Raw genomic sequence first — 24,868 nt, 5'->3', positions numbered from 1 at the left:
CTTGCTGAGATCTCCCTCTTGTGTGTGGATGGTGCCACTTCGGCTACATAAGGATCCACTGGGAAAATAAGTTCACGTGCCACATCACTGCCAATAGTTCCTTTCACTACACAGACAGGGCCAGCTCCAAGTCTGAGAGGCCGCCAGCAACATGCCCTGTGGTGGATCCCTCATATATTGGTAGGGTCCTATACTGGTAGGCTGGTGGGGATTACGGTGCTGGGCATCAGCAGCACTATGATCTCCTGGTGACTGTGTGCTGCCTGTCAATCTAATTTCCTGCAATACTATGTAAGAGTGATGCTATGTAAGAACACTGTGGGTAATTAAAATTGTGGGTGACACCCACACCCAGCTGCCCAGCAATGGGTGCTGTTGGGGTGCTAGGGACCCAGCAGCTGTCTGAGGACCTTCAGTGCTGAAACCAACCCTGAGTGCACAGTATTCATTCCGTGCAGATTATTCAGATAAAATTAAAACAGAATACAAATATTTAAAAAAGCACAAAATAATGTATAGAAAAATATAATTATAGTGTCTAAAAGAAACAAAGACAGCCAGATAGCAAAGAAAGAATGTAAAAGAAAAGCAAAGCAAAGGAGGAAAAAGCAAAGAAAGGGGAAAATTGCAGTAGCACCCAAATCAATATCAAGAAAAGTCTCAAGATTGTCAATCAGATATTATATTAATAAGATACAGACCAAGTTTTTGTCTAGTTCAGTTACTGATTCCAGCCAGTTTAGAAGCTAATTTTGCAATGCATCCACCCCCCACCTCACCCCCGCCATCTCTCAGTGCCAGCAACTACTGGCCATACAGCCACTCAAACAGCTGAGGCTATAAATTAGGATGTTTCTTGCATCAGAATCCATAAATTTGCTGTGAAATACCTTGTCTGATCCAAAGCTAGCCAGGCAACAGGTGAAATCATTGAATCCCCAGCAAAACACTTTATTCCACAGTGGAGGGAGCAAAATTTTGTTCTTTCCTACAGCCAAAATTCCCTTTTCAGTACAGACAATGTGACCAACAGGTCCTTGAGGTGCCTCTGCATAGGAGAAAGCAAGATAACTCTTTTATTGCTTCTGCTTCTGGAACAACAGTTTAAAAAGAAGAAAGAAATCTGCAGCTTGAATTTGTCTCCCACACCCCAATCTCATAGTCAAAATTCTGCCCCACTTTTGCAGTTTGCAAATGAGACTGTAGAAGTGGGATGGTATTTTAGGCTTATCAGTAGTAGTTTTGGATGCAAATCCAAATCAGATGTGGTGGGATAGTGGTGGAGTGGCATGTTAAAGAACTGTTTAGCAAACCTGAGGCTCAAACTACACATGGTTGCTTGGTTTGCGGTTTTGTTTTGTTTGGCTTTTCTTAAAAGAGATATGCAGTCAGGGAAATTGTGAAGTTGGTTAAAGCACCAGCTTTTAGTGTGTTTGTTTGTTGGGAGGCTGGGTGGGTGGGCTTCAGGCTGTTTTCCAGACACAACTGCCTCCCCCAAGAATCCCCCTATATTGCCCTCATAAGTGGGAAAGCAGTTAATTGCTCCATCAGTGGTGCTGTGATCAACTCCATATTTCCCCCAGCTGCATTCCCCCCCAATAAAATAATAATAAAACACACCCACACCCAGAAGATTTGATAACACTTGACTACACTGCAGGGTTGTCACATAGTATTCTCCTTCAGCTCCCTGCATTCAGCAATATGGGTATAACAACACAGGACTACATAAGATTCTGTCTCTGCTTATTCCCTCAACCTGCAATAACAGCTATGGACTTTATTTGCATCGGCAGAGTATTTTTTAAATTTAATTTTGACAAATAAACAATGAAAATAACGACTGTTTTTCATGTGAAATAAGTCCCAAGTTAGAAAGTGCATGAGCTCCTATCTTTGCTGTGACCTTTTAAGGACACAATAGTGACCAATCACAGCCACATTAAAATCCTAGATTTCACCACTGTTTTCTATGGACAGCTATCACTTCTGCCCCAAATAGCTCCAAAATGAACCAGGAGGAAGCCCTTTCTCCAGATAATGAGTACATCACTCTAGCCGTTGGGGAACCTTTTTTTTCTTTGTCCCAACCCCCAAATGCCAGCAGTGGGAGGGGCCACACACAGCTGGCATGTGGCCCCCAGTGTGTTTACTTAGATTCCATTCAGATGCAGAGACTCAAATACACTCCCCTCCCCCGCAGCAATCAGGCTGTTTAAAAAGCCTGACTGCAGCAGGGGAGGGGGTAGTAGCAGGGCCAACCTCTTTTCTCCAGTCAGCTGCTGATTGGACAGAAGAGATTTCCTGGTCCAGGGGAGAGGGAGTGAAGCCAGGGGAGAGGGGCTGGGCCCGGGGCCTCGGGTAGGGGCTGGCAGGCCAGACAGGCCCCATGCCTGCTCTAGCCCTTTTCTTCTCTCTATGGATATCACTGCTTCTGTAAATATCAAGCAACACGTGACTCCCTTTATAGGCTAGGCCAATGACAGTTAGTGCCTTTTGTGAGCGGAGGCTGATGTGCCAACTGTAGTCTGTCCTGGGCAGGAATTAGCTGACCACAATAACCTATGCTTTAGTAACATCTGGTATTAATGAATGCAGCGTGTTATATGTGGAGCAGTCTGAAAACTGCTTGGAAACAACAGTTAGTTAAGAATATGGCCCGGAGGATACTAATCGGGACTGGACATTAGGAAGATATTACCCTAGTTGAAAAAGAGCTGCACTAGCTGCAGGTCCATTTCCAAGCACAATTCAAGGTTTTGATGGTTACCTTTAAAGTCCTATATGGCTTGGGACCTAGGAACTTCAAGGAACACTGGTTCCCATTCTACCTGCCTGCTCCGAATGCCCCTGTTATCTGAAGTAAAATGGGCAGTGATGACTGGAAAGAGAGTCCCTTCAGTGCCGCATCTCCATATATCGAACTCCTTATATGGAACTCACCAGAGAAGCTCACCGATGCCCATTCTGCAATCTTAATTTTAAAATGACAACAGGGAATCTGACTCAACTAACAATCTCAATGGGCAGTAGATGACATGACTAGAATGTGGGCAAAACCTAGCCATATGGCAATCTTACCCATCGCACTCCCAGTTATTTCACTGGGAATGCAACTGGGCCCCATGGCCTCGCCACCCCCACCCCTCACTGTGAGCCCTACCACAGGGCCTCCATGCTGTCCCATCCCTTTCCAAAACTGATTTGGCAGTAGTGGGGAGAGCTCACAATGGACCCTCTGTTAGGACTTGACTCTGCTGCAAACATGTGACAGTATCCATGGCCAGCATGGGGAGCTACATTTCCCATGGTTCCCAGAAGCTGTAGATATGCATGGTTGCTAAAATATCTAGGGTCTAATGGAACTCTGATTCTGAGCTCTTCCTGCTGTTGCTGGATAGTTTGGAAAGAAAAGAGTTGCAGTGAGGGTTGGGTAGGGAGGCCATTGGTTCCATTGTGCTCCTAATGACATTGTTGGGAGAACAAAGTGGCCCTAATCAACTTGAGCTTGATTTAAAAATTAGATATTTATGAACTTCCATTGAATAATTGTTGAAAAAAGCTTGTTTTAATCAATCCCAATTCAAGTCAGGTTGTGTTCATGTATGTTGTAATTAGAGCTGTACACAACTGGCCTCTCAAAATTCTCCAGCCTATTTGTGGGCAGAGAAATTGGGGGGAGGATTTCACCGAATTTCTCCTAGGGGAGGAGAAATTCTTCTACAGATTCTCACAGATAGGGCTCACTATCAGCAGGGATTGTAGCACAGCTTCTTTCTTTTTTTCCTAAGGATTTTTGGTTTATTGCACTGCTTCTGTAGGTGGCAACAGCATCGACTGTGTTGAAGCTTCCACTTTTTTGAGGCAGAATTTTGAATTTCTTTTGGTGGTATTTTCGAGCTTACCTAATCACTGAGAGGTGGCTGAGGGTTCTGTGTGTATTTTCTCTCTATATTACACATCTTTCCAATGTTCTGTACCCCCCAGGCCACCTGCACTTCCTGAACTGAAAAAGCCCCATGGGAGAAATTGCCTCATGATATCTTCCTAATGGTAGCTTTAACTGAAGTGCGGGAAGCCAAGGAAGCTACAGGCTGCCACAGAGATTATTGTATAATGACAGACAGGACACTCATGCACATTCCTCAGCCACCTCATAAGTAAGGTAAGCGCAAGAACCCCAAACCCAACCCATGAGAATTTCTCCAAAATTTCTTTTCCTTTAAATTTCTTTTTGAAAGCAATGTCTTTTCTATCAAATTGAATGAGAATGGTCAAAAAAATGTGGGAGAAATTTTCGATACAGCAGTAGTTGTAATCACTAATTTTGATTTTTTTCCCCACATGTATTCCAGGCAGGGATAGGGTGGAGTTCTCCCCCCACTGGAAACTGGGCTGGACCTCTATAGCTTCTTGGGTCCAGAATGCACCAGAAAGAAGAAACCTAAAGGGAAGCTTTTAATGCAGGGTGGGCGGGGGGTGCCCCCAAGCTACACTAACACCATTGCATCCCACAGATCACCCCATTGCTTTATTGGAGATGTTTTTACCTACTCCTCACTGGGGGCTGATCTACACTTATGGTTTTTTTTCGCTTCCAATAAGGTTTCACTGCTTGTCTTTCACACTACGCAGGACCTGCCTCGAATTGGGACCGGAATTCCCCACTTCTCTGCTCTTGCTTTCAAAACCCTGATATCCTGGTATTTCCCATTCATGTGCTCTGTTCTTCCGTGTTCATTACCTTATAAGGTTGTAGTCCCCTCCCACACCTGTCCATATACAGCGGTGTTTGTATTTCCCCCTGTCCAATCACATCTCTAGTTGCCCCCATCTGGTCTTCCTGCTACTGATAGCATAGGTTCCTTAGCACTGGAAGTTTTATCACCAACCAGCAGAGGGCTAGAAGTGCTGGCCCTTGTCTGATCTGGGAACCTGTAGGTGATTTTTCTTTTTTTTAAATTAAGGCATTAACTTCGAATTTTCATATCTTCAAATCTTCGAAGAATAGGCTTTCTCCAGCCTGATTTCCCCACACACAAGCATACATTTCTTGACTGGGCAGTCTTCAAAGATGCAAGCAGCCCCCACCGCCGTCCTGAGCATCTCCTACCTCTGCATTTCTCAATCGGAGGGAGCAGAGGGTAAAATGCCTCCCTGCAATGAAGGGAGACACCTCTGATCCCCCACCCCACCAAGCTCAGAAGCAATGTTCCCTTTTGTTCCAGAGCACCCTATGGGGCTCAATGGGGCTTACTTGAGGCTTGCAGACCTACAGAGTGATCTTATGTCTACTCAGTAGTAAGTTCCATTGAGTTCAATGTGGCTTACTCCCGAGTAAGTGAGTGCCCAGGATTGGGGCCGCAAGAAAACATTACTGCACCAGTTAAGCTAGAATGGGGGGAAAGGCTGTGTACAGGCACTTAGTTGTGATCCTTAATTTTGTTTTAAAAAAGGCAAAGCAGGGGATAGAAGGAGGTAAAAGTTAGCGTCATTTGAAGGGAGAGAACAAGCTCAGTGCAGGAAGCCTGATTCCCTTGCAGTGCCCCATCCAAAATTCTGACCAGGGCTGACCCAGCTTAGCTTCCCAGATCAGACAAGAGCCAGTGCCTCTAGTCCTCTGCTGGTTGGTGATAAAACTTCCAGTGCTAAGGAACCTATGCAATGTCATCTCACGGCCTTCTTCAAAGAAGCAGGCAGCCCCCCCAAAACGCGAGTGCTGGGTGCTGTCACCGCTGCCCCTCTTCCTCGCACTGGCTGCAAAGGGCTGGTGCAGGGAAAACAGCATTGGCAGACATCCCCCAGCCTCTCGCCCTGGCCTCCAGCAGGTGGGGGGGGGAGGATAGGTGCCTCCTTCTTCCCTCCACCCCCATTTGCTACAGCAGCAGCAGCAAGGGACAAGCTCTCACCAGGCTTCGAGCCCCAACAGGATGCTTGCAGCATCCCTACACACAAACACACACACAGGGATAGAGGAAGAGAGGGACAGTGGGCAGGGAATCAGCAGAAACCGGGAGAGTTTCTGCTCCTCTAATACGAGCCGCCATCTTTAAGAGCAGGAAAACAGTGCAGCTCTTGAGTGTGAACCGAGCTCCCGCATTCGATCAAGAACCCCAACAGGGAAAATGGGTGAGTGTGGATAATCACGTTTTAATGCGAGTGCGTTTAACCCAACAGGACCCCAACTTGGTTGCGATGACAGGCGCAATGTAGATCTGCCCTGGATTGCAGTTATTCTGTCATGGGATGTGTGGTGCTGATTTCTGATCCAGCAAGCAATGTATGAAAACATTGCCCCTTTGCTGCCTCAGAGGCCCACTGGATATGTGGAAAGGGTGTTCTAATGCTACCCCCACTTCATTTCCTGAAGGTCTCTGATCTAATGAAGGGGCAATGTATGTTTGTTTGTTCTTTGCTAACCCTCAGCAGATCACAGACTTCTACATCCATGGCTGAAGTTTCTGACCCAGGAGGGAAAGGTATCCAGCCATTTTGCTGGATGATTGGTGTGTGTCTAGCACAGCCCCCTCCATTCCAGGTCCTCTGGCTCAGTGAGATTTTCCTTGTCTGCTGTGCATCACAGAATCCATTCTAGTTTCCACAAAGTACTCCTTATGTTCCCAGTCTATACCTTTGACAGTAACAGGTGAGAGCTTCAGGTTATGCAGGTTGCTGAGTGACGGAGGCAATTGCCCGGCTGTATAAGGAAAGAGTATACTTTCTCTCCCCATCAAATGCTTCCCCAGGGCATTCCTAGCTGGATGTGGTTTGGTAAAGATCTGCAAAGAAGGAAAATACAAAAAACCACACACACACATAAAACCACCAAAGGCAATAGATGCTCATTTTTGTATAATATTCACAAAGGCTCTACTTTTGGTCCTAAGCATATGAACACTCTAGTGGATCACATGGTGCCCGAAATTAAACATATGCACACCCAGGAATTTCAGCTGTATGCATTTAAAATGGTTGTACTCTGCTTTTCTTTCACTTAAAGAAGCTTGTAGTATCCCTCCAAAATCCACAAAAGAATTACACTCAATGAAGTATTAAAACAATAATTAAAACAGGAATTTCAACATCTCATCTAGCTAAAATCATTATAGAGCAGCACAGAGAGCAAACTCCACTCTTCCTAAACACCAGTGACCTGGACAAATAGATAGGCCTTACATTTCTGCTGAAAGGTCAGCAAGAAGGAGCAATCACAAACCTCTTCTGGTAGGTTGTTCCAAACCCTCAGTGCTGCTTTGAAAGCACCACTCCTCTTCCACACGGTTGGAGTGATTATTAGAGGGCAGGTGGAGGAAAAAACCACTCTGAGAATGATCAGCACAGTTAAGAAAATTTCTCAAGACTTACTCTGTGACAATGATGGCAGCACAGAGATCTTTTATCCACCATGGTGTCTGCACAAAGCATGCTAGCTGAGCTTTTCTGAGTGCTTAGGAACAGTGCTGGCTAGTGCTCACTGGGGCTGGTGTGGCAGAGGGCAGCTAATGGTAGGTGGAGCCAAGGGGATACAATAGGTGGAGTCAACAAGATTTCCTAGATTTTGAAATTTTCCCTAGATTTCTTCTTTTGAAATGGATGAGGTTAAGTAAGCTGGAACTTAATCCAGATAAGAAATGTTTTGTGGACTGGGAAAACAGCTGTTCTGGGTGGTGGAGTAAAGCCAGTCCTAAATGGGTTTGCACTCACCTTGAAGGATCAGGTGCACAGTTTAGGGGTTCTCTTTAATTTCATTGTTTCATAGCCAAAGCTGTCTGGGTGGTTCGCAAAAATTACAAAACAAAAACATAATATAAAAACTTTAGCATACAAAATCTAAAAACAATTTAGAACAGCTAAATACAATTACAGCAGTTAAAACAGTTCTCTTGGACTCAGTGCTATTTGGTCAAGTCCAGGTGGTGGCAGTTACAGAAGGTTGATAGGAGCCAGAAGATCTGAGCATGTCTGGTCAGGGATGTCCTGGATGGATACAGCATTGAACATAGTCTCTCAACTGTCACTCACAATGGACCGTGAGCTTCTTGAGAGCTCTTTCTTTGGCAGGCTCACTTCAGCTTCCTTTGAAGTCTTCCTTCTGCTCAGAGACTTGAGGACAAGACCCAGCCAAGAAGATATCACAGATGCCTTCCTGCTTTCTGAGGTCAATTGTCTTCTGCTGTCACTCTGGCAAGAAGGTGTGCTAGAAAACATCCTCCAGAGTCTTTGTCTTCTGGCTAGTTCTCACAGCTCTGTTTTCAGTTATGTCTGTCTTCTGCATCTTTCTAGGTTCTTTCTTCAGCTGCTATCTTCACTGACCACCAAACCATACTCTTCTTTGGGCAGTTCTGTGCCTGCCCTTTTATACAGTTTCAGTCAGGATCCTCAGACCAATGGCCTATAATTACCTCAATATCTGGCAGCTCCTTGGCCTAGAACTATGAGCCAATGAGAGCAATAGAATGTTCGTAATTGCCTATTAAAACATGACCTTCTGAAGCTTCCTGTCTAATATGTAAGCTAACAGGCACTTAGTACATGCTCACAGCTTCTCCGTAACTTAACCCTAGTTTTGAAACAGACCCATTGGCTGAATCCTGGTGAAGTCTCGGCACAAATGAAGTTATGGGGAAGAAGATACAATGAGAGTTTGTGCATAACAAGGAGGAGGTAGAAGAGAGTTGCACAAAACAAGACATCTGTTTTTATGAAGAGACGCTGGAGGATGGTAGGATGAGGAGGGATGGTTGCATACAGAGGAATAGAATTGGTAGGGGGTAAATGTAAGTGTGCAGTGGTGAAAGAAAAGCATTCTGCATGTGCTTAGAGGCACTCTCTATTTAAGAACATAAGAAGAGCCATGCTGCATCAGACCAAGGTCCATCTAGTCCAGCATTCTGTTCACACAGTGGCCAACCAGATGCCCAAAGGAAACCCACAAGCAGGACATGAGTGCAATAGCACCTTCCCACCCATGTTCCCCTGCTGCTAACATTGGTGAAATATAAATAAATTCTAGTATTTCTAAATTTCATAGAATCATAGAATAGTAGGGTTGGAAGGGGCATACAAGGCCATCGAGTCCAACCCCCTGCTCAATGCAGGAATTGAAGTCAGAGCATCCCTGACAGATGGCTGTCCAGCCTCGCCTTGAACGCCAGTGTGGGAGAGCCCACCACCTCCCTAGGGAATTGGTTCCATTGTTGTATTGTTCTAACAGTCAGGAAGTTTTTCCTGATGTTCAGCCGGAATCTGGCTTCCTGTAACTTGAGCCCATTATTCCGTGTCCTGCACTCTGGGATGATTGAGAAGAGATCCTGGCCTTCCTCTCTGTGACAACCTTTCATGTACTTGAAGAGTGCTATCCTATCTCCCCTCAGTCTTCTCTTCTCAAGGGTAAACATGCCCAGTTCTTTCAGTCTCTCTTCACAGGGCTTTGTTTCCAGTCCCCTGATCACCTTTGTTGCCCTCCTCTGAACCCTCTCCAGCTTGTCTGCATCCTTCTTAATGTGTGGTGCCCAGAACTGGACACAGTACTCCAGATGAGGCCTAATCAGTGCTGAGTAGAGGGGAACTAGTACTTCCCGGGATTTGGAAGCTATGCTTCTATTAATGCAGCCTAAAACAGCATTTGCCTTTTTGGCAGCCACATCACATTGTTGGCTCATATTCAGCTTGTGATTGACAACAATTCCAAGATCCTTCTCGCGTGTAGTGTTGTTGAGCCACGTAATCCCATCTTGTAACTGTGCATTTGGTTTCTTTTTCCTGGGTGCAGAACTTGGCATTTATCCCTATTAAATGTCATTCTGTTGTTTTCTGCCCAGCACTCCAGTCTGTCCAGATCACTTTGAATTTTGTTTCTGTGTTCCAAAGTATTAGCTCTCCCGCCCAATTTTGTGTCATCTGCAAATTGGATCAGCATTCCCTGCACCTCCTCCTCCAAGTCATTAATACAAATGTTGAAGAGCACTGAGCCCAGGACGGAGCCCTGCGGTACCCCACTCGTTACCTCTCCCCAGTTTGAGAAGGTCCCATTGATAAGCACTCTTTGAGTCTGATTCTGTAGCCAACTGTGGATCCACCGGATTGTTGTTTCATCCAGCCCACTTTTCACTAGTTTGCTCATCAGGATATCATGGGGAACTTTGTCGAAAGCTTTGCTGAAGTCAAGGTATATTATGTCTACAGCATTCCCACAATCCACAAGGGAGGTTACTTGATCAAAAAATGAGATCAGATTTGTCTGGCAGGACTTGTTCTTGACAAATCCATCTTGGCTTTGAGTAATCACTGCATTGTTTTCAAGGTGCTTCCAGATGGATTGCTTTATCATCTGCTCCAGAATTTTCCCAGGGATTGATGTCAGACTGACTGGTCTGTAGTTCCCAGACCAGACTTTTTACCCTTTTTGAAGATAGGGACAACATTAGCCCTCCACCAGTCATCTGGCACTTCACCCGTCCTCCATGATTTCTCAAACAGAATAGACAGTGGTTCTGAGAGTTCTTCTGCCAGTTCCTTTATTACTTTAGGATGCAGTTCATCTGGCCCTGGAGATTTGAACTCATTCAAAGTAATTAGGTGTTCCTTGACCAGATGCCTATTGATCTCAAGCTGCAATCCTGCCCCTTCAGCCTGTACTTTGCCTTTGCCAGGGGGGGTCATAGACCCTCTTTTGGGAGAAGACTGAGCCAAAGTAGGAATTGAGCACCTCTGCCTTTTCTTTGTCATCTGTTATCATTTTGCCATCCTTATTTAATAGCTGAACAACCATTTCTTTCCTCTGCCTTTTACTATGCACGTAGCTGAAGAAAGCCTTTTTGTTGCTTTTAGCATCCCTCGCTAACCTCAGCTCGTTCTCAGCTTTAGCCTTCCTGACGCCATTCCTGCAATTCTGTGCTACCTGCCTGTACTCTTCCTTTGTAGCTTGGCCTTCTTTCCGCTTCCTATATCTGTCCTTTTTTGTTTTCAGGTCATCTCTAAGCTTTTTGTGAAGCCACATTGGCTTCTTCTGTTGTCTTCCACCTTTTCTTCTTGTTGGAATGGTTTGTAATTGTGCCTTGAGAATTTCCTTTTTTAAAAGCTCCCACCCATCTTGGACTCCTTTTCTTCTTAGCGTCGCTTGCCATGGGACCTTACTGATCATTGTTCTGAGTTTATTAAAATCAGCTTTCCTAAAATCCAGGGTACGTGTTTGACTACACTCGGCTTTTGCTTCCCTTAGAACCAAGAACTCAAGTACAACATGGTCGCTTTCTCCCAGAGTTCCTGTAACTGCTACTTTATCCACTAAGTCATCTCTGTGGGTTAGGATCAAGTGAAAGATAGCCAATCCTCTAGTTCCTTCCTCTACTTTCTGTAGAAGGAAGTTATCTGCCACACAAGTCAGGAATTTCCTGGAGGGACCATGTTTTGCAGAATTTGTCTCCCAACAAATATCGGGGAAATTGAAGTCCCCCATTACTACTACATCATGCTTCCTTAAAACATTGGCTATTTGCTTTTCAAAAGTTTTATCCTCGATTGGGTGGCCGGTAGTAGACTCCGACCATCAGGTTCCTTTTATTCTTTGCTCCATTTATTTTGATCCAGATGCTCTCGATGGGGCTACTAAGCTCATCCTCCTGTATTTCTGTGCAGAGATATGTATTTTTCACATACAGTGCAACCCCACCTCCCTTTCTGTTCCTCCTGTTCTTTTTGAACAAGTTATATCCTTCAACTGCTGTATACCAGTCATGAGAGTCATCCCACCAAGTCTCAGTTATACCTATCAAGTCATAATTTCCCTCTTGTATTAAGAGTTGAAGTTCGTTCTGTTTGTTTCCCATACTCTGGGCATTAGTATAAAGACATCGAAGACCATGTGCTTCATAGTCTGGCTTTCTTCCTACATGTTTTTGAAGACTATTATTGGGTGCTATTAATAGCTGTTCTCTCCGTTGCAGTGCATGCGCCTACGTCCATTGTTACTCCCAACTTTACATCTCCCTTCCCCGTAGGATTCAGTTTAAAGCCCTCCTGATGAAGTTCTTCATGCTGTGGCCAAACACATTCTTCCCATCCTTTGTGAGGTGCAACCCGTCCCTTGCCAACAGCCCATCTTCCAGGAAGTATAGCCCATGGTCCCAGAATCCAAATCTCTCTCGTCGGCACCACCTTTGTAGCCAGTCATTCACCTGGAGTATTTTTTGTTCCCTTTCTATCCCTCTTCTAACTACTGGAAGGATAGATGAGAAAACTATCTGGGCCACAAAGTTCTTGAGTTTCCTTCCCAAAGCTTCAAAGTCTGACGTGATTTCTTCGTAGCTCCGCTTGGCGGTATCATTTGTTCCCACATGGATGAGAAGAAAGGGATACCTGTCAGTGGGCTTTATGAGTGCAGGCAACCTTTCAGTCACGTCTCTAATCCGTCCTCCTGGGAGACAACATATCTGGCGAGTCCATGGGTCTTTGCGACATACTTGGGTCTCGATCCCACGCAACAAGGAGTCTCCCACTACTACCACACTTCTCTTCTTCTTGTTGTAGGCCTGGGTGTCATCGCTTCTGTTTGACTGTCCTTCAGCCTCTTGCTCACTCTCATGCAGGTTCCCCTGTGATTCTTCCTCTGCAGGCTGTCCTCCAGTTTCATCTGCAAGTACCTGGAATCGGTTCCACAGCTCCACTGCTTCCACTGGTGCAGAATGGCATCTAGTTCTTCTTCTCCTAATTGTCATCCTTTTCCAAGGAGTATCCTCTACTCCATTTTCTTCACCTCAGCATTTCCCACTTCTGCCTCATCTTGCTGTTGCTCTTCAAGCTTCTGGTCTTCCCTTTGCTGCTGTAGTTCCCCCATTCTGTCCAAGAACTCTTTGTGTTCTCTTATTCCCCGGAGGGTCGACAGTCGCCGCTCCAGTCCACTTACTTTTTCTTCCAGCAGCGTGATCAACTTGCACTTGTTGCAGGTGTAGACCAAATTGTTCTGAGGCAAGAAAACAAACATTGTACACACCTTGCAGGTCACCACCACTGGAGAGCCTTGTCCTTCCATAACCTCTTTTTCCTTTTTGTGTCAAGCTTTGTGATTGTTCTAGACTAGCCTGTGCCTGCTCCTCTACTCAGTAGAGGTTAAAAGCAGAGTCCCACTGGTGTGGAAGTGTGTGTTAAAAGACAAATAAATAAAAAAAGTTAGTTAAAAAAGAAAAAAATGTTAGGAGCCTCCCCTTTAACCTCCCCTGCCGACCTCCCCTGCCCAACTCCTGTTTGCTCTGGGAGCTTGCTCTCTGGGAGCTTGCTTGCTTCTGCAGTCCCTGGACCAGCTAGAGCAGCTTGCTCTGCTCTGCTCAGCTGGGAGGCGGGAAACAGTCTGAAGCTTCCCGCTCACTCAGCTACTGGGAGTACTCCGGCCACACACACCCAATTCAGTTGAAGCTCTCAGAAGCACCTGGTGAGCTCACAGCCACTCAGAAGGATAAAGGGCAGCCCCCTAGGCTTCCTGCAGTCCACTTACCTCTTAGCCTCTGTCTCCTTTGTCTCTTCTACCTAGGGATGTACGAATCCCTTACCTTGCTCCACTGAGGGGCATCCGCGGTGGGGGGGAGGCGCTCCGTCCCTCCCCCCAGAATCCTCGACGGGGGGGGAGGCGCTCCGTCCCTCCCCCCAGAATCCTGCCTGGCCGGCTCCGCTCTGTGGCCAAGCCACAGAGCTGCCGGCCAGCTCTGGCCACCTGCAGCCGGACATCCGACCGCTGGGCAGCCCTGCAGAGACGCAAATGGCGGCTGTCATAGCCTCCGACAGTTGCAACCCTGTATTGAGCCGTGATAGGCTACGTAAATATTTACGTAGCCTAACATGGCGGGGGGGGGGAACCCCAGCATACGCAAATGGCGGCAGCTACCGCCATTTGCGTATGCTGGGCTTTTTTCCCCCCTGCCGTGATAGGCTACGTAAGTATTTACATAGCCTATAACTGCTGCACCTATCCTTCTGAAACTTTACTGGTTTCTTACTTAGGGACAACTCTAGGCTGTCTGTAATTTTCAGAACAATGGTCCACAAGGAACATAGGGAGATAACTATGTCCTCTTTTGGAGACCTGAAAATGTGAAGGCCACCCTTGCACAAAAATCCCTGTGGCTATCATTCTGAAATTTGGCAGACATGATCTCTCTCCTCTGATGGGGCAATGAATCCTGAACATTTTATCCAGTTCTTCCAAGTAATACAGATGTTATTGGCAGGCCCTTTAAGAGAAAATCAAAATATAAACCCTGCACCTATTTTTCTGACATTGGGCAGGTATAACCCCCTTCTAGGGGGCTACTATACCTGAAATTATCATCCAGTTCTGACCAAGAGAAAAAAGTTACAGTTTTTCTCTAATTTCCCATGGTAGTCAACAGGAAACATAAAGACTCATTTTTCCAAATCTTGACTCAGGTTTGGTGCTGAGCTGAAATGGTCCAACTATAAATTGGCCAGAGCAGAAGTGAGATGTTTTCCAAAACGCTGAATCGGGGTCTGAGATGAAGTGGGGTGGGGAGTCAGTGCACACTTCTTATGTATGTATGTATGTATGTAATCTATGGGAAATTAGCGAACAAACACACAACTGTAAGTGGGTCAGGTTATGCTAATATGATATTGTAACAATATGGAAACACTCACAGTAATGTAGTGAGTGTTTGTAATCTATTTAGAATAAGGTTGTTGTTAGAACATTATAATTATACATATGAATACAATTGTACATATACTGGTAGATAACAGAAGCATCTGTATCTAAGGTATATACAAATTATTATTATTATACAAATTACAATTATCACAGTTTCTACAACGGTGGCCCTTTTTTGTACTTGTATGTAATCTATACACACACGCAAGCGCACCACATGCACACACCACACACAAACATACACACACACACATATGTATTAGAAGTGCAATTAGACTTGGATATTATATATGTGTGTGTGTGTGTGTGTGTGTGTGTATATATATATATATATATATATATATATATGTATTGTTGTTGTTCAGTCGTTAAGTCGTGTCCGACTCTTCGTGACCCCATGGACCATAGCACACCAGGCCTTCCTGTCCTCCGCTCTCTCCCAGAGTGTGCTCAAGTTCGTTCGTTTGTTCTTTCTTTCTTTCTTTCTTTCTTTCTTTCTTTCTTTCTTATTTAATTTCTATACCGCCCAATAGCCAAAGCTCTCTGGGCGGTTTACAAATATTCATTGCATCGGTGATGTTATCTAGTAGGGATGGACGAAAGTCACTTACCTGATTCCGAAGCTTGCTTCGTGGTGGGGGGGAGGCGCCCCGTCCCTCCCCGCCGAAATTCTGGCTGGGGGGGGAAGCGCCCCGTCCCTCCGGCCGCGAAACGTCATCTCCTGCCGGGACGCAAATAGCGGCGGCCATAGCCACTGCCGTTTGCGTCCCTGCAGTCAGCCGTGATAGGCTACGTAAATGTTTACGTAGCCTATCACGGCTGACTTTGGAAAGAAAAAAAAAAGCGTGTATGCAAATGGCGGCGCCCATGGGCGCCGCCATTTCCATTCCTTATTTTGGCACGTGTAGTCTATGTAAACATTTACGTAGACGACGGCGAAAATAAGGGCAACGCTATGGGCAACCCGTGGGCGCCGCCATTTGCGTACGTGGTTTTTTTTTCTTCAAAGTCAGCCGTGATAGGCTACGTAAACATTTACGTAGCCTATCACAGTGTGTTTTAAAAATCTAGCCATGATAGGCTACGTAAATCTTTACGTAGCCTATCACATTTGCTTGTTTTTGTTTTTGTTTTTTACTTGGAAATGGCGGTGGCGGCAGCCGGTCGGAAGACCGGCCGCTGCCGTCGCCGAACCGCCGCCGCCAGGGACATTCGACCAAGGTAAGTCCCGTCCTGGGGGCGGGGCGGGGGGGGCAGACCGTTTCTCCACCAATTTCGGGGGCCGAATGCGCTGGCATTTGGCCTCCCCAAGATTCATGGAGAAATTCTCTGACATTCCTATTATCTAGCCATCTCATCCTCTGCCGTCCTCTTCTCCTTTTGCCTTCAATCTTTCCCAGCATCAGGGTCTTTTCCAGGGAGTTTTCTCTTCGCATTAGGTGGCCAAAATATTTGAGCTTCAGCTTTAGTATCTGTCCTTCCAATGAGCACTCAGGGTTGATTTCCCTTAGGATTGACTGATTTGACCTCCCTGCAGTCCAGGGGACTCGTAAGCGTCTTCTCCAGCACCACGGTTCGAAAGCATCAATTCTTCGGTGCTCAGCCTTCCTTATAGTCCAGCTCTCACAGCCATACGTTGCTACTGGGAAAACCATAGCTTTGATTAGATGGACCTCTGTCGGCAAGGTGATGTCTCTGCTTCTTACTATGCTGTCTAGGTTTGCCATAGCTTTCCTCCCAAGGAGCAAGCGTCTTTTAATTTCATGGCTACAGTCACTGTCCGTGGTGATCCTGGAGCCCAAGAAAGTAAAATCTGTCACTGCTTCCATTTCTTCCCCTTCCATATGCCAGGAAGTGATGGGGCCAGATGCCATGATTGTCGTTTTTGTAATGTTGAGTTTCAAACCAGCTTTTGCACTCTCCACTTTCACCCTCAACAAGAGGCTCTTTACATCCTCTTTGCTTTCTGCCATTAGAGTGGTATCTGAGGTTGTTGATAATTCTCCTGGCAATCTTAATTCCGACCTGTGAGTCATCCAACCCGGCGTTTCTCATGATGTACTTTGCATATAAGTTAAATAAGCAGGGTGACAATATACAGCCTTGTCATACTCCTTTCCCAATTTGGAACCAATCGGTTGTCCCATGTCCGGTTCTTATTGTTGCTGCTTGACCCTCCTACAGGTTTCTCAAGAGACAGGTAAGGTGGTCTGGTACTCCCATCTCTTTAAGAATTTGCCAGAGTTTGTTGTGATCCACACAATCAAAGGCTTTAGCGTAGTCAACGAAGCAGAAATAGACATTTTTCTGGAATTCTCTTGCTTTCTCCATGATTCAGCGAATGTTGGCGATTTGATCTCTAGTTCCTCTGCCTCTTTGAAACCCAGCTTGTACTTCCGGTAGTTCTCGGTTCACATACTGCTGAAGCCTAGCTTGTAGGATTTTGGGCATCACCTTGCTGGCATGTGAAATGAGCGCAATTGTGCGGTAGTTTGAACACTCTTTGGCGTTGCCCTTCTTTGGAATTGGAATGTAAACTGACCTTTTCCAGTCTTGTGGCCACTGTTGAGTGTTCCAAATTGGTTGGCATATTGAGTGCAGCACTTTAACAGCATCATCTTTTAGGATTTTAAATAGCTCAACTGGAATACTGTCATCTTCGCTAGCTTTGTTGTTAGTAATGCTTCCTAAGGCCCACTTGACTTCACTCTCGAGGATGTCCGGCTCAAGTTCAGTGACCACACTATCATGGCTATCAGGGACGTTAAGATCTTTCCTGTATAGTTCTTCGGTGTATTCTTTCCACCTCTTCTTAATCTCATCTGCTTCTCTTAGGTCCCTGCCTTCTTTGTCCTTTATCATGCCTGTCTTAGCACAAAACGTTCCCTTGAGATCTCTGATTTTCTTGAAAAGATCTCCAGTCTTTCCCATTCTGTTGTTTTCCTCAATTTCTTTGCACTGTTCATTTAAGAAGGCCTTCTTGTCTCTCCTTGCTATTCTCTGGAACTCTGCATTCAGTTGGATATATCTTCCCCTTTCTCCCTTGCTTTTCATTTTCTTTCTTTCCTCAGCTACTTGTAAAGCCTCATCAGGCAGCCACTTTGCTTTCTTGTATTTCTTTTTCTTTGGGATGGATTGAGTTGCTGCCTTCTGAACAATGTTATGGACCTCCGTCCATAGTTCCTCAGGCACTCTGTCTATCAGGTCTAATCCCTTAAAAATATTCATCACCTCCACTATATATTCATAAAGGATATGATTTAGGTCATACCTGAATGGTTTAGCGGTTTTCCCTACCTTCTTCAATTTAAGCCGAAATTTTGCAATAAGAAGCTCATGATCTGAGCCACAATCAGCTCCAGGTCTTGTTTTTACTGACTGTATGGAGCTTCTCCATCTTTGGCTGCAAAGGACATAATCAATCTGATTTCGATATTGACCATCTGGTGATGTCCACATGTAGAGTCGCCTCTTGTGCTGTTGGAAAAGAGTGTTTGCTATGATCAGCGTGTTCTCTTGGCAAAACTCTATTAGCCTTTGTCCTGCTTCATTTTGTACACCAAGGCCATGCTTGCCTGTTATCCCGGTGATTTCTTGACTTCCTACTTTAGCATTCCAATCCCCTATGATGAAAAGGACATCTTTTTTTGGTGTTAATTCTAGAAGTTGTTCTAGGTCTTCATAGAACCAATCAACCTCAGTTTCTTTGGCCTCAGTGGTTGGGGCATAGACTTGAATTACTGTGATGTTGAATGGTTTGCCTTGGATTCGTACTGAGATCATTCTATTGTTTTTGAGATTGTACCCCAGTACTGCTTTTCCCAATTGACTATGAGTGCAACTCCATTTCTTCTAAGGGATTCTTGCCCACAGTGGTAGATATAATGGTCACCTGAATTAAATTCGCCCATGTTTGTCCATTTTAGTTTGCCATGACCTGTCCGTCTTGGGTGGCCCTGCACGGCATAGCTTATGGCTTCACTGAGTTACGCAAGCCCCTTCACCACAAAAAGGCAATGATCCATGAAGGGGATATACATATGCAAATTTGTGTAATGGGCCCATGCCTCGGATCTTTTAAGAACCTGGCAACACCCCTCTGACTGAATCTACAGAAATCCACCAGGGATCTGCTGTAGATCCTCTACTGACAGCTTTACACAGCAGCTTGTTGGACTACCCTAACACATGGGGTCTAGATGCACCCCTAGGATGGTTCATCCCAGTGTAAGGGGGAGGAGGAGGAATTTTACACCCAGGCTTGCTTCCACCATGCCTCCTGGTCATCTGCTTGCTCTGCATTAGGAGGGAAGGGATCCAGTGAGAGGTAGAGTTTTCTCAGTGCAAAAGTCAATCCAGAATGAGTGTCCACCTTGGAAAGTACTTTGCAAGGATGGAATGAAAGGGATTCCAGTCCAGTGACTAAGCTTGGCCATTAGATAAGCTGTGCCTGTTATCTTATAATCCTGTTTCCAAAGTTGCTTGGCTATTTAAAAAAAGACTTTGATGTTGGTCATATAACTCTGAGGCAAATAAACAAAAAATTGAATTGGTTTAAGTTAGTTATTCAGGTCACAAGCGGTGGCCTTTTGAAAATTAGTATAACTATCACAGAGTGTGCATGTAAAGTGTTCAAATTTGTTTTGTGCCCCCAACTTTAGCAAGGCGCCAGACAAAGGAGCTGAGTACAAGATCATGGGCAAGAGAAAGAAGAGAAGGCTGAACAGAGAGGTGGGTCAAAGAGGAAGCAGCAACTCCACTTTGGAGATGATGGCCAGGTGATTCTACCTGGCCTGGTTATACCTGTTCCCCAGAAGGGAGAAACACCTACTACAGTGACCTGAAAGAGTCCCTTACCTGGAGTGAATCCTCTTCATGCTCATCAAAAAGCACCTCCCCAGAAGCAATACAATGGAGCCAGGAAGTGGACATGGTGAAGTTACAGGATGTGGCTCACCACAGCCCGTCCCTCCCTCCTCTTTATTCCAGCATTGTTCAGGAAACCAAATCTCAATGTTCTGCTCATTTTTCTGGGCAATCCTATACAACCAAATTACACTCTGAGATCAAAAAGCACTACCTATTCAGCACTTGGTGACTCAAAGTTTAGTACTGCTGAACTGCACTCTCCCAACAATTGCATTGTACCTGCTTTGGGATCTGTCCAAAGTTGCTGACAAATCCCAGGATGGTGTTTTTGATGAGTGGGTCATTGACATTGTCCAAGTGTACTTGATCACCATAGAAATAAGGGTGAAAGATGTTCACAGCCTTCACTGCAGCTGGGCCATGCTGCTTGGAGCCAAAAATCAGGTCTATCCAGTGATGGAGATGGGTGCTGACATAATTGCTTTCCAGTGCCTGAAACAAAACAGTCAACGTTCATTCAGAGTTATCTTGTTAGCAGGAATTCCAGCCTACCCTCTGTAATTTGAAGGGGCATGCTGTCCCTGGACTGCCCAGATAGGAGTCTGGAGTTTCATACTATTCCAAAGTAATCCCTCAAGGTGTGCAAGTTGCTTTGGTCTTCAGTGGGGAATATCAAACAGCCATATATCATCTCTTGGGCTAAATCTAAGGCTTCCCAACCTAAAATGCTAGTAATGGCTCATTTTATATATATATATACAAAATAATAATGGCTCATTTTATATACGTATATAAAAAGTTTCAATTTTGTGCATCTACAGTCAATGACTACTTGATGGGAACTAGAGACAGGATGAGGGCAGGGGAAGAACACTAGAAGAGCACTCCTCTCTGCTCTGGAGAGACTCCACTCTGGAAAGCATGCAAAGAGATTGCAAAAAGTTTGTTTGCTTACATGCACTTCCTTAATCCAGGGCTAAGCCAAAATGGAGAAGGTTCTGTGTCAGTGGAGGCTGGTTGCTCTGATGTCAGTGGGGTGGCGCATTCGCTCTAGGTTTCAGTCAGAGCTCTAAGGGAGCTATCCAAGTTGCTTGAAACCTGGAGCAAATTCACCGGCCCACTGACATCAGAGCCACTAGCCTCCACTGATCTGTGCAAAGGGACAAAAATGACCTCATTTTTGTATTTAGTTTGTTTTAGGATATTATGGGGATAAATTTTGTGTGTGTGGTTTGTCAGTTACAACCAAAAGGTTAACAATTTCGAGGTCAAACATTTAATTAGAATCAGGAAGGTCAGGAAGTTTGCTCAGGCAGCCAAGAGATTATAAAGTTCAACAGAAGGTTAGAAAGAGGAAGAGGAAAAAAGCAGAGAGAAAGAGAGAGAGAGGAGGGAGGGAGGGAAGAAAGCCAGAGTCCTAGAGGAAAGAAAGAATCAGAGCTTCTGGAACTAGAGAATTGGTTGAAAGAGTGCTGGACTTTGGACAGCAAGAATTTATTTATTTATTTGTTTGTTTATTTATTCACAATATTTATGTACCGCTCCTCATCAGAAAATTTTGGAGCAGTGAACAACATAAGAATAAAACAATGGTTAAAAGAGTTAAAAAAGTTAAAACATTTTAAAAACATTTTTAAAAAGACAAATCCCAACGAAGTGGAATTCAACAACCCATGGCTGGTCATGCAAGGAAGCCCTCTTGAAAGAACAACATCTTCAGGAGGCGCCGGAAAGAACACAATGTTGTTGCCTGCCTGACCTCTAAAGGCAGGGAATTCCACAGGAAGGGGCCACCACACTGAAGGCTCTTCTCCTGGTGGACTCCAACCAGGCCATAGGTTCATGCGGAACCACCAGGAACATGCCCTCTGATGACCTCAGTGACCGGGCAGATTGGTAGGGAAGGAGGCGCTCTCTCAGGTATCCTGGTCCCAAGTTGTTTAGGGCTTTGTACGCTAGTACTAATACCTTAAACCTGGCCTGGAAGTGAATAGGCAGCCAGTACAGTTCCCTCAGCAGAGGAGTTACAAGCTGTAAAGGGGCAGCTCCCGACAACAGCCGAGTTGCTGCATTCTGCACTAGCTCCAGCTTCCGGACCAGCCTTAAGGGCAGCCCCACATAGAGCGCATTGCAGTAATCCAGTCTTGAGGTTACTAATGCCTGTACCACCATGGTCAAGCTATCCCTGTCCAGGAGAGGCCGTAGCTGGCGAACCAGCCGAAGCTGGTAAAAGGCACTCCGAGCTGCCGTGACCACTTGGGCCTCCAGCGACAACGATGGATCTAGGAGTACCCCCAGACTACGGACCTGATCTTTCAGAGGGAGTGCAACCCCATCCAGAACAGGCAATGAGCCTATCTCCTGGACCCGGGAACCACTCACCTACAAGGCTTCCGTCTTGCCAGGATTCAGCTTCAGTTTATTGGCCCTCATCCAGCCCATCACTGAGTCTAGGCACTGATTCAGGACTTGCACAGCCTCTCCTGATTCAGATGTCACAGGGAGATAGAGCTGCATGTCATCAGCATACTGATGGCATTTAGCTCCAAATCCCCTAATGACCACTCCCAGCGGCTTCATATAGACGTTAAACAACATTGGGGACAGGATGGTACCCTGCGGCACCCCATAGCTCAATTGCCAAGGGGCCAAGGAATAGTCACCCAATGTTACTCTCTGAAATCAGCCCCGTAGGGAGGACCAGAACCACTATAGCACAGTGCCTCCAATACCGATCCCACGGAGTTGATCCAGGAGGATATTATGGTCAATGGTATCAAAAGCCGATGAGAGATTGAGCAGAATTAACAGGGTTGCACTCCCCCTGTCCCTCTCTTGATGAAGGTCATCCATCAGGGCGACCAAGGCTGATTCAGTCCCATAACCAGAATGAAACCCAGACTGAAATGGGTCTAGATAATCAGTATCCTGCAGAGTGCCTGCAATTGGTTCGCCACAACCCTCTCAAGTACCTTCCCTAGAAAAGGGGTATTTGCGACTAGGCAGTAGTTGTCTAATACCACTGGGCCCAGGGTGGGCTTCTTCAGGAGTGGCCGCACTACTGCCTCCTTAAGGACAGCAGGGACCACCCCTTCCCGTAGGGAAGCATTTATCACTCCCTGGACCCACCCAGTCATATCCCTTCGGCTAGCTTTTATTAGCCAGGAGGGACAGGGATCAAGAGGGCACGTGGTCGGTCGCATTATTGCAAGCATCTTGTCCACATCATCAGGCCGTAACAACTGGAACTGATCCCACAAAATTGGGCAGATGGTGGCATCAGACACCTCAACTGGTACTGCACTAACAAAAGCATCAAGGTTGCTGCGGAGACAAGCGATTTTGTCCTCAAAGCGCGATGCAAAAAGGTCACAGCGGGTCCTCGACGGGGCCAGGGCCCCATTTACAGGGGAAGATGTTAACAACCGCCGGACCACCTGGAAGAGCTCCACTGGACGGCTACTTGAGGACGCCATGGAGGCAGCAAAATAAACCTTCTTTGCTGCCCACACTGCCACGCAATAGGCACGATTATGCACTCTAGAGCGTGCTCGGTCGTCTTCACTTCGAGTCTTGCGCCATTTGCACTCCAGCTGACATCCAGCTTGTTTCATTGACTGCAGCTCCCCAGTATACCAGGGAGCAGAACGGGCTCCACAGTGCCGGACAGGGCACTCAGGTGCGATCATGTCGATGGCCCTCCGCATCTCATTGTTCCACATGGACGCTCTCTCCACTGGAAAATCCCCAAGAGAATTCAGAAATCCATTGGATTCCATCAGTCTCCTAGGGCGGACCATTTGAATAGGCCCCCCACCCCCGCGGGAGGAAAGTAATGCCGTAAGTTCAAATCTCACCAGGAAACGGTCTGACCATGACAGTGGGATTACTTGGAGCCCCCCAATCTTCAGACTACCCATCTCACAACTTGGAGCAAAAACCAAATCAAGGGCATTGAGCAGGGGGTTGGACTCGATGGCCTTGTAGGCCCCTTCCAACCCTACTATTCTATGATTCTATGTGTGCCCTGCTTCATGTGTTGGGCCAATGACATACTGAGACAGCCCCATGGTTGTCATGGAGGCCATGAAGTCCTGAGCTGGAACTCTGGAGACAGCCTCAGCATGGAAGCTGAAGTCACCCAGAACCACTGTCCTGGGTTCCTCCAGCACCACACTTGCAAATGCCTCCGCCAGCTCAGTCAGGGAGGATGCTGGGCAGCAGGGTGGGCGGTACACCAGCAGCATCCCCAATCTATCTCTATGGCCCAACACCAGGTGCAGCCCCTCAAGGCCCGCTCCAAGGTGGAGTGGTCTCCTGGTGATAGAGATGGAAGTTCTATGAACCACGGCAACTCCCCCTCCCCCCAGCCCTCCAACCTATGTTGGTGCTGCACTGAGTACCCAGGCGGGCAGAGCTGAGTCAGGTTGACTCCACCCAGCTCACCCACCCAAGTCTAAGTGATACACGCCAGGTCGGCCCTCTCATCCACGATTAAATTGTGAATGAGTGCAGTCTTATTGCAGACCGATCTGGCATTAAATAGCAGCACCACAAGACAGGAGGGCACACTGGAAGAGCTACCAGCTACATGAGAGCTAGAGGAGGGGGGTAGAAGGGTACAAAGATTTTGCTTGGATAAGGAACCTAGATAAAATAGGGACACAGTCTAATGAGTTTTGCTGGATGCGTTAATTCACGTTTTTTTTATTACCCTGTTGCTCATATAGTTTTTTGTGTGGTGTGTGTGTGCATCCATTCAGATTTTAAAATTTTCATATTGACATTTTTCTTCAGTAAAAATTTAAATGTTGCTGTTTGAAACTTTGTGGTCTTCTTTGGGGGGCGGGGGGTTACCCACTCAATGTCTAATAGCCAACCCTGAACTTCCTGTCAAGATGGCTACCTAGAGAGCAGCAAGTTAGTGAGCTCCAGGCCCCACAAACAATCCTGCCATGCAAATCCATTGTTGGAGCCCCCCAAAGGTATATATTCACAGGGGAGCAGCTTCTGTCCCTGCTGTGGTATTCCGGGGAGGAGTTTTTATTTTGTTTTTCCCTTGTTTAATTTTGCCTGAACTTTTGCAGCCTAATCACTACAAATGCAGTGGGCCTAGTGGGGACAGAAATGACAGGAAAACCTCCTATGCAGAGTGGAGTGCCTTGTACCACCCGAAATATGGCTGCTCGACGCTTTGCCATCCTGGATAACTCACCAGAGAGCATCATGGCCCTGTTACAGTCCATCTCTGCTGAAGTCTCCTCAATAAAAGCAGAGGTGGCAAGTTTACAGAGTTCATTAGACCAGTTACAAAAGAGGACAGACATGGTTGAAACATGCATT

The 24,868-nt window shown here is 46.1% G+C and overlaps 2 protein-coding genes across 5 annotated transcripts in view; both read right to left on the bottom strand.

Annotated features, from left to right (window-relative positions):
- WDFY4 (WDFY family member 4) overlaps positions 1 to 24,868 on the bottom strand; it is a 415,677-nt gene that overhangs the window by 38,666 nt on the left and 352,143 nt on the right. For all 4 annotated transcript variants that reach the window (XM_084845114.1, XM_084845112.1, XM_084845113.1 and 1 more), the window contains 3 exons: positions 19,805 to 20,017; positions 6,632 to 6,779; positions 891 to 1,048 (listed from right to left, as the gene is read on the bottom strand). In XM_084845114.1, coding sequence (XP_084701240.1) covers positions 891 to 1,048; positions 6,632 to 6,779; positions 19,805 to 20,017 — 519 coding nt within the window. The remainder of the gene's footprint in view (positions 1 to 890; positions 1,049 to 6,631; positions 6,780 to 19,804; positions 20,018 to 24,868) is intronic.
- On the bottom strand, positions 15,799 to 19,681 carry LOC146350486 (uncharacterized). The gene is made up of 2 exons (XM_084845116.1): positions 19,514 to 19,681; positions 15,799 to 18,133 (listed from the first exon to the last, which is right to left on the bottom strand). The coding sequence occupies exons 1-2, from the start codon at positions 19,586 to 19,588 to the stop codon at positions 16,991 to 16,993; spliced, it is 1,218 nt and encodes a 405-aa protein (XP_084701242.1). The 5' UTR covers positions 19,589 to 19,681; the 3' UTR covers positions 15,799 to 16,990.

Source organism: Heloderma suspectum, chromosome 3 (genome assembly GCF_057233095.1).
Source record: "Heloderma suspectum isolate Gila_16-S chromosome 3, 16-S_ref, whole genome shotgun sequence".
NCBI lineage: Eukaryota > Metazoa > Chordata > Lepidosauria > Squamata > Helodermatidae > Heloderma > Heloderma suspectum.
This window is presented reverse-complemented; position numbering and strand designations above follow the sequence as displayed.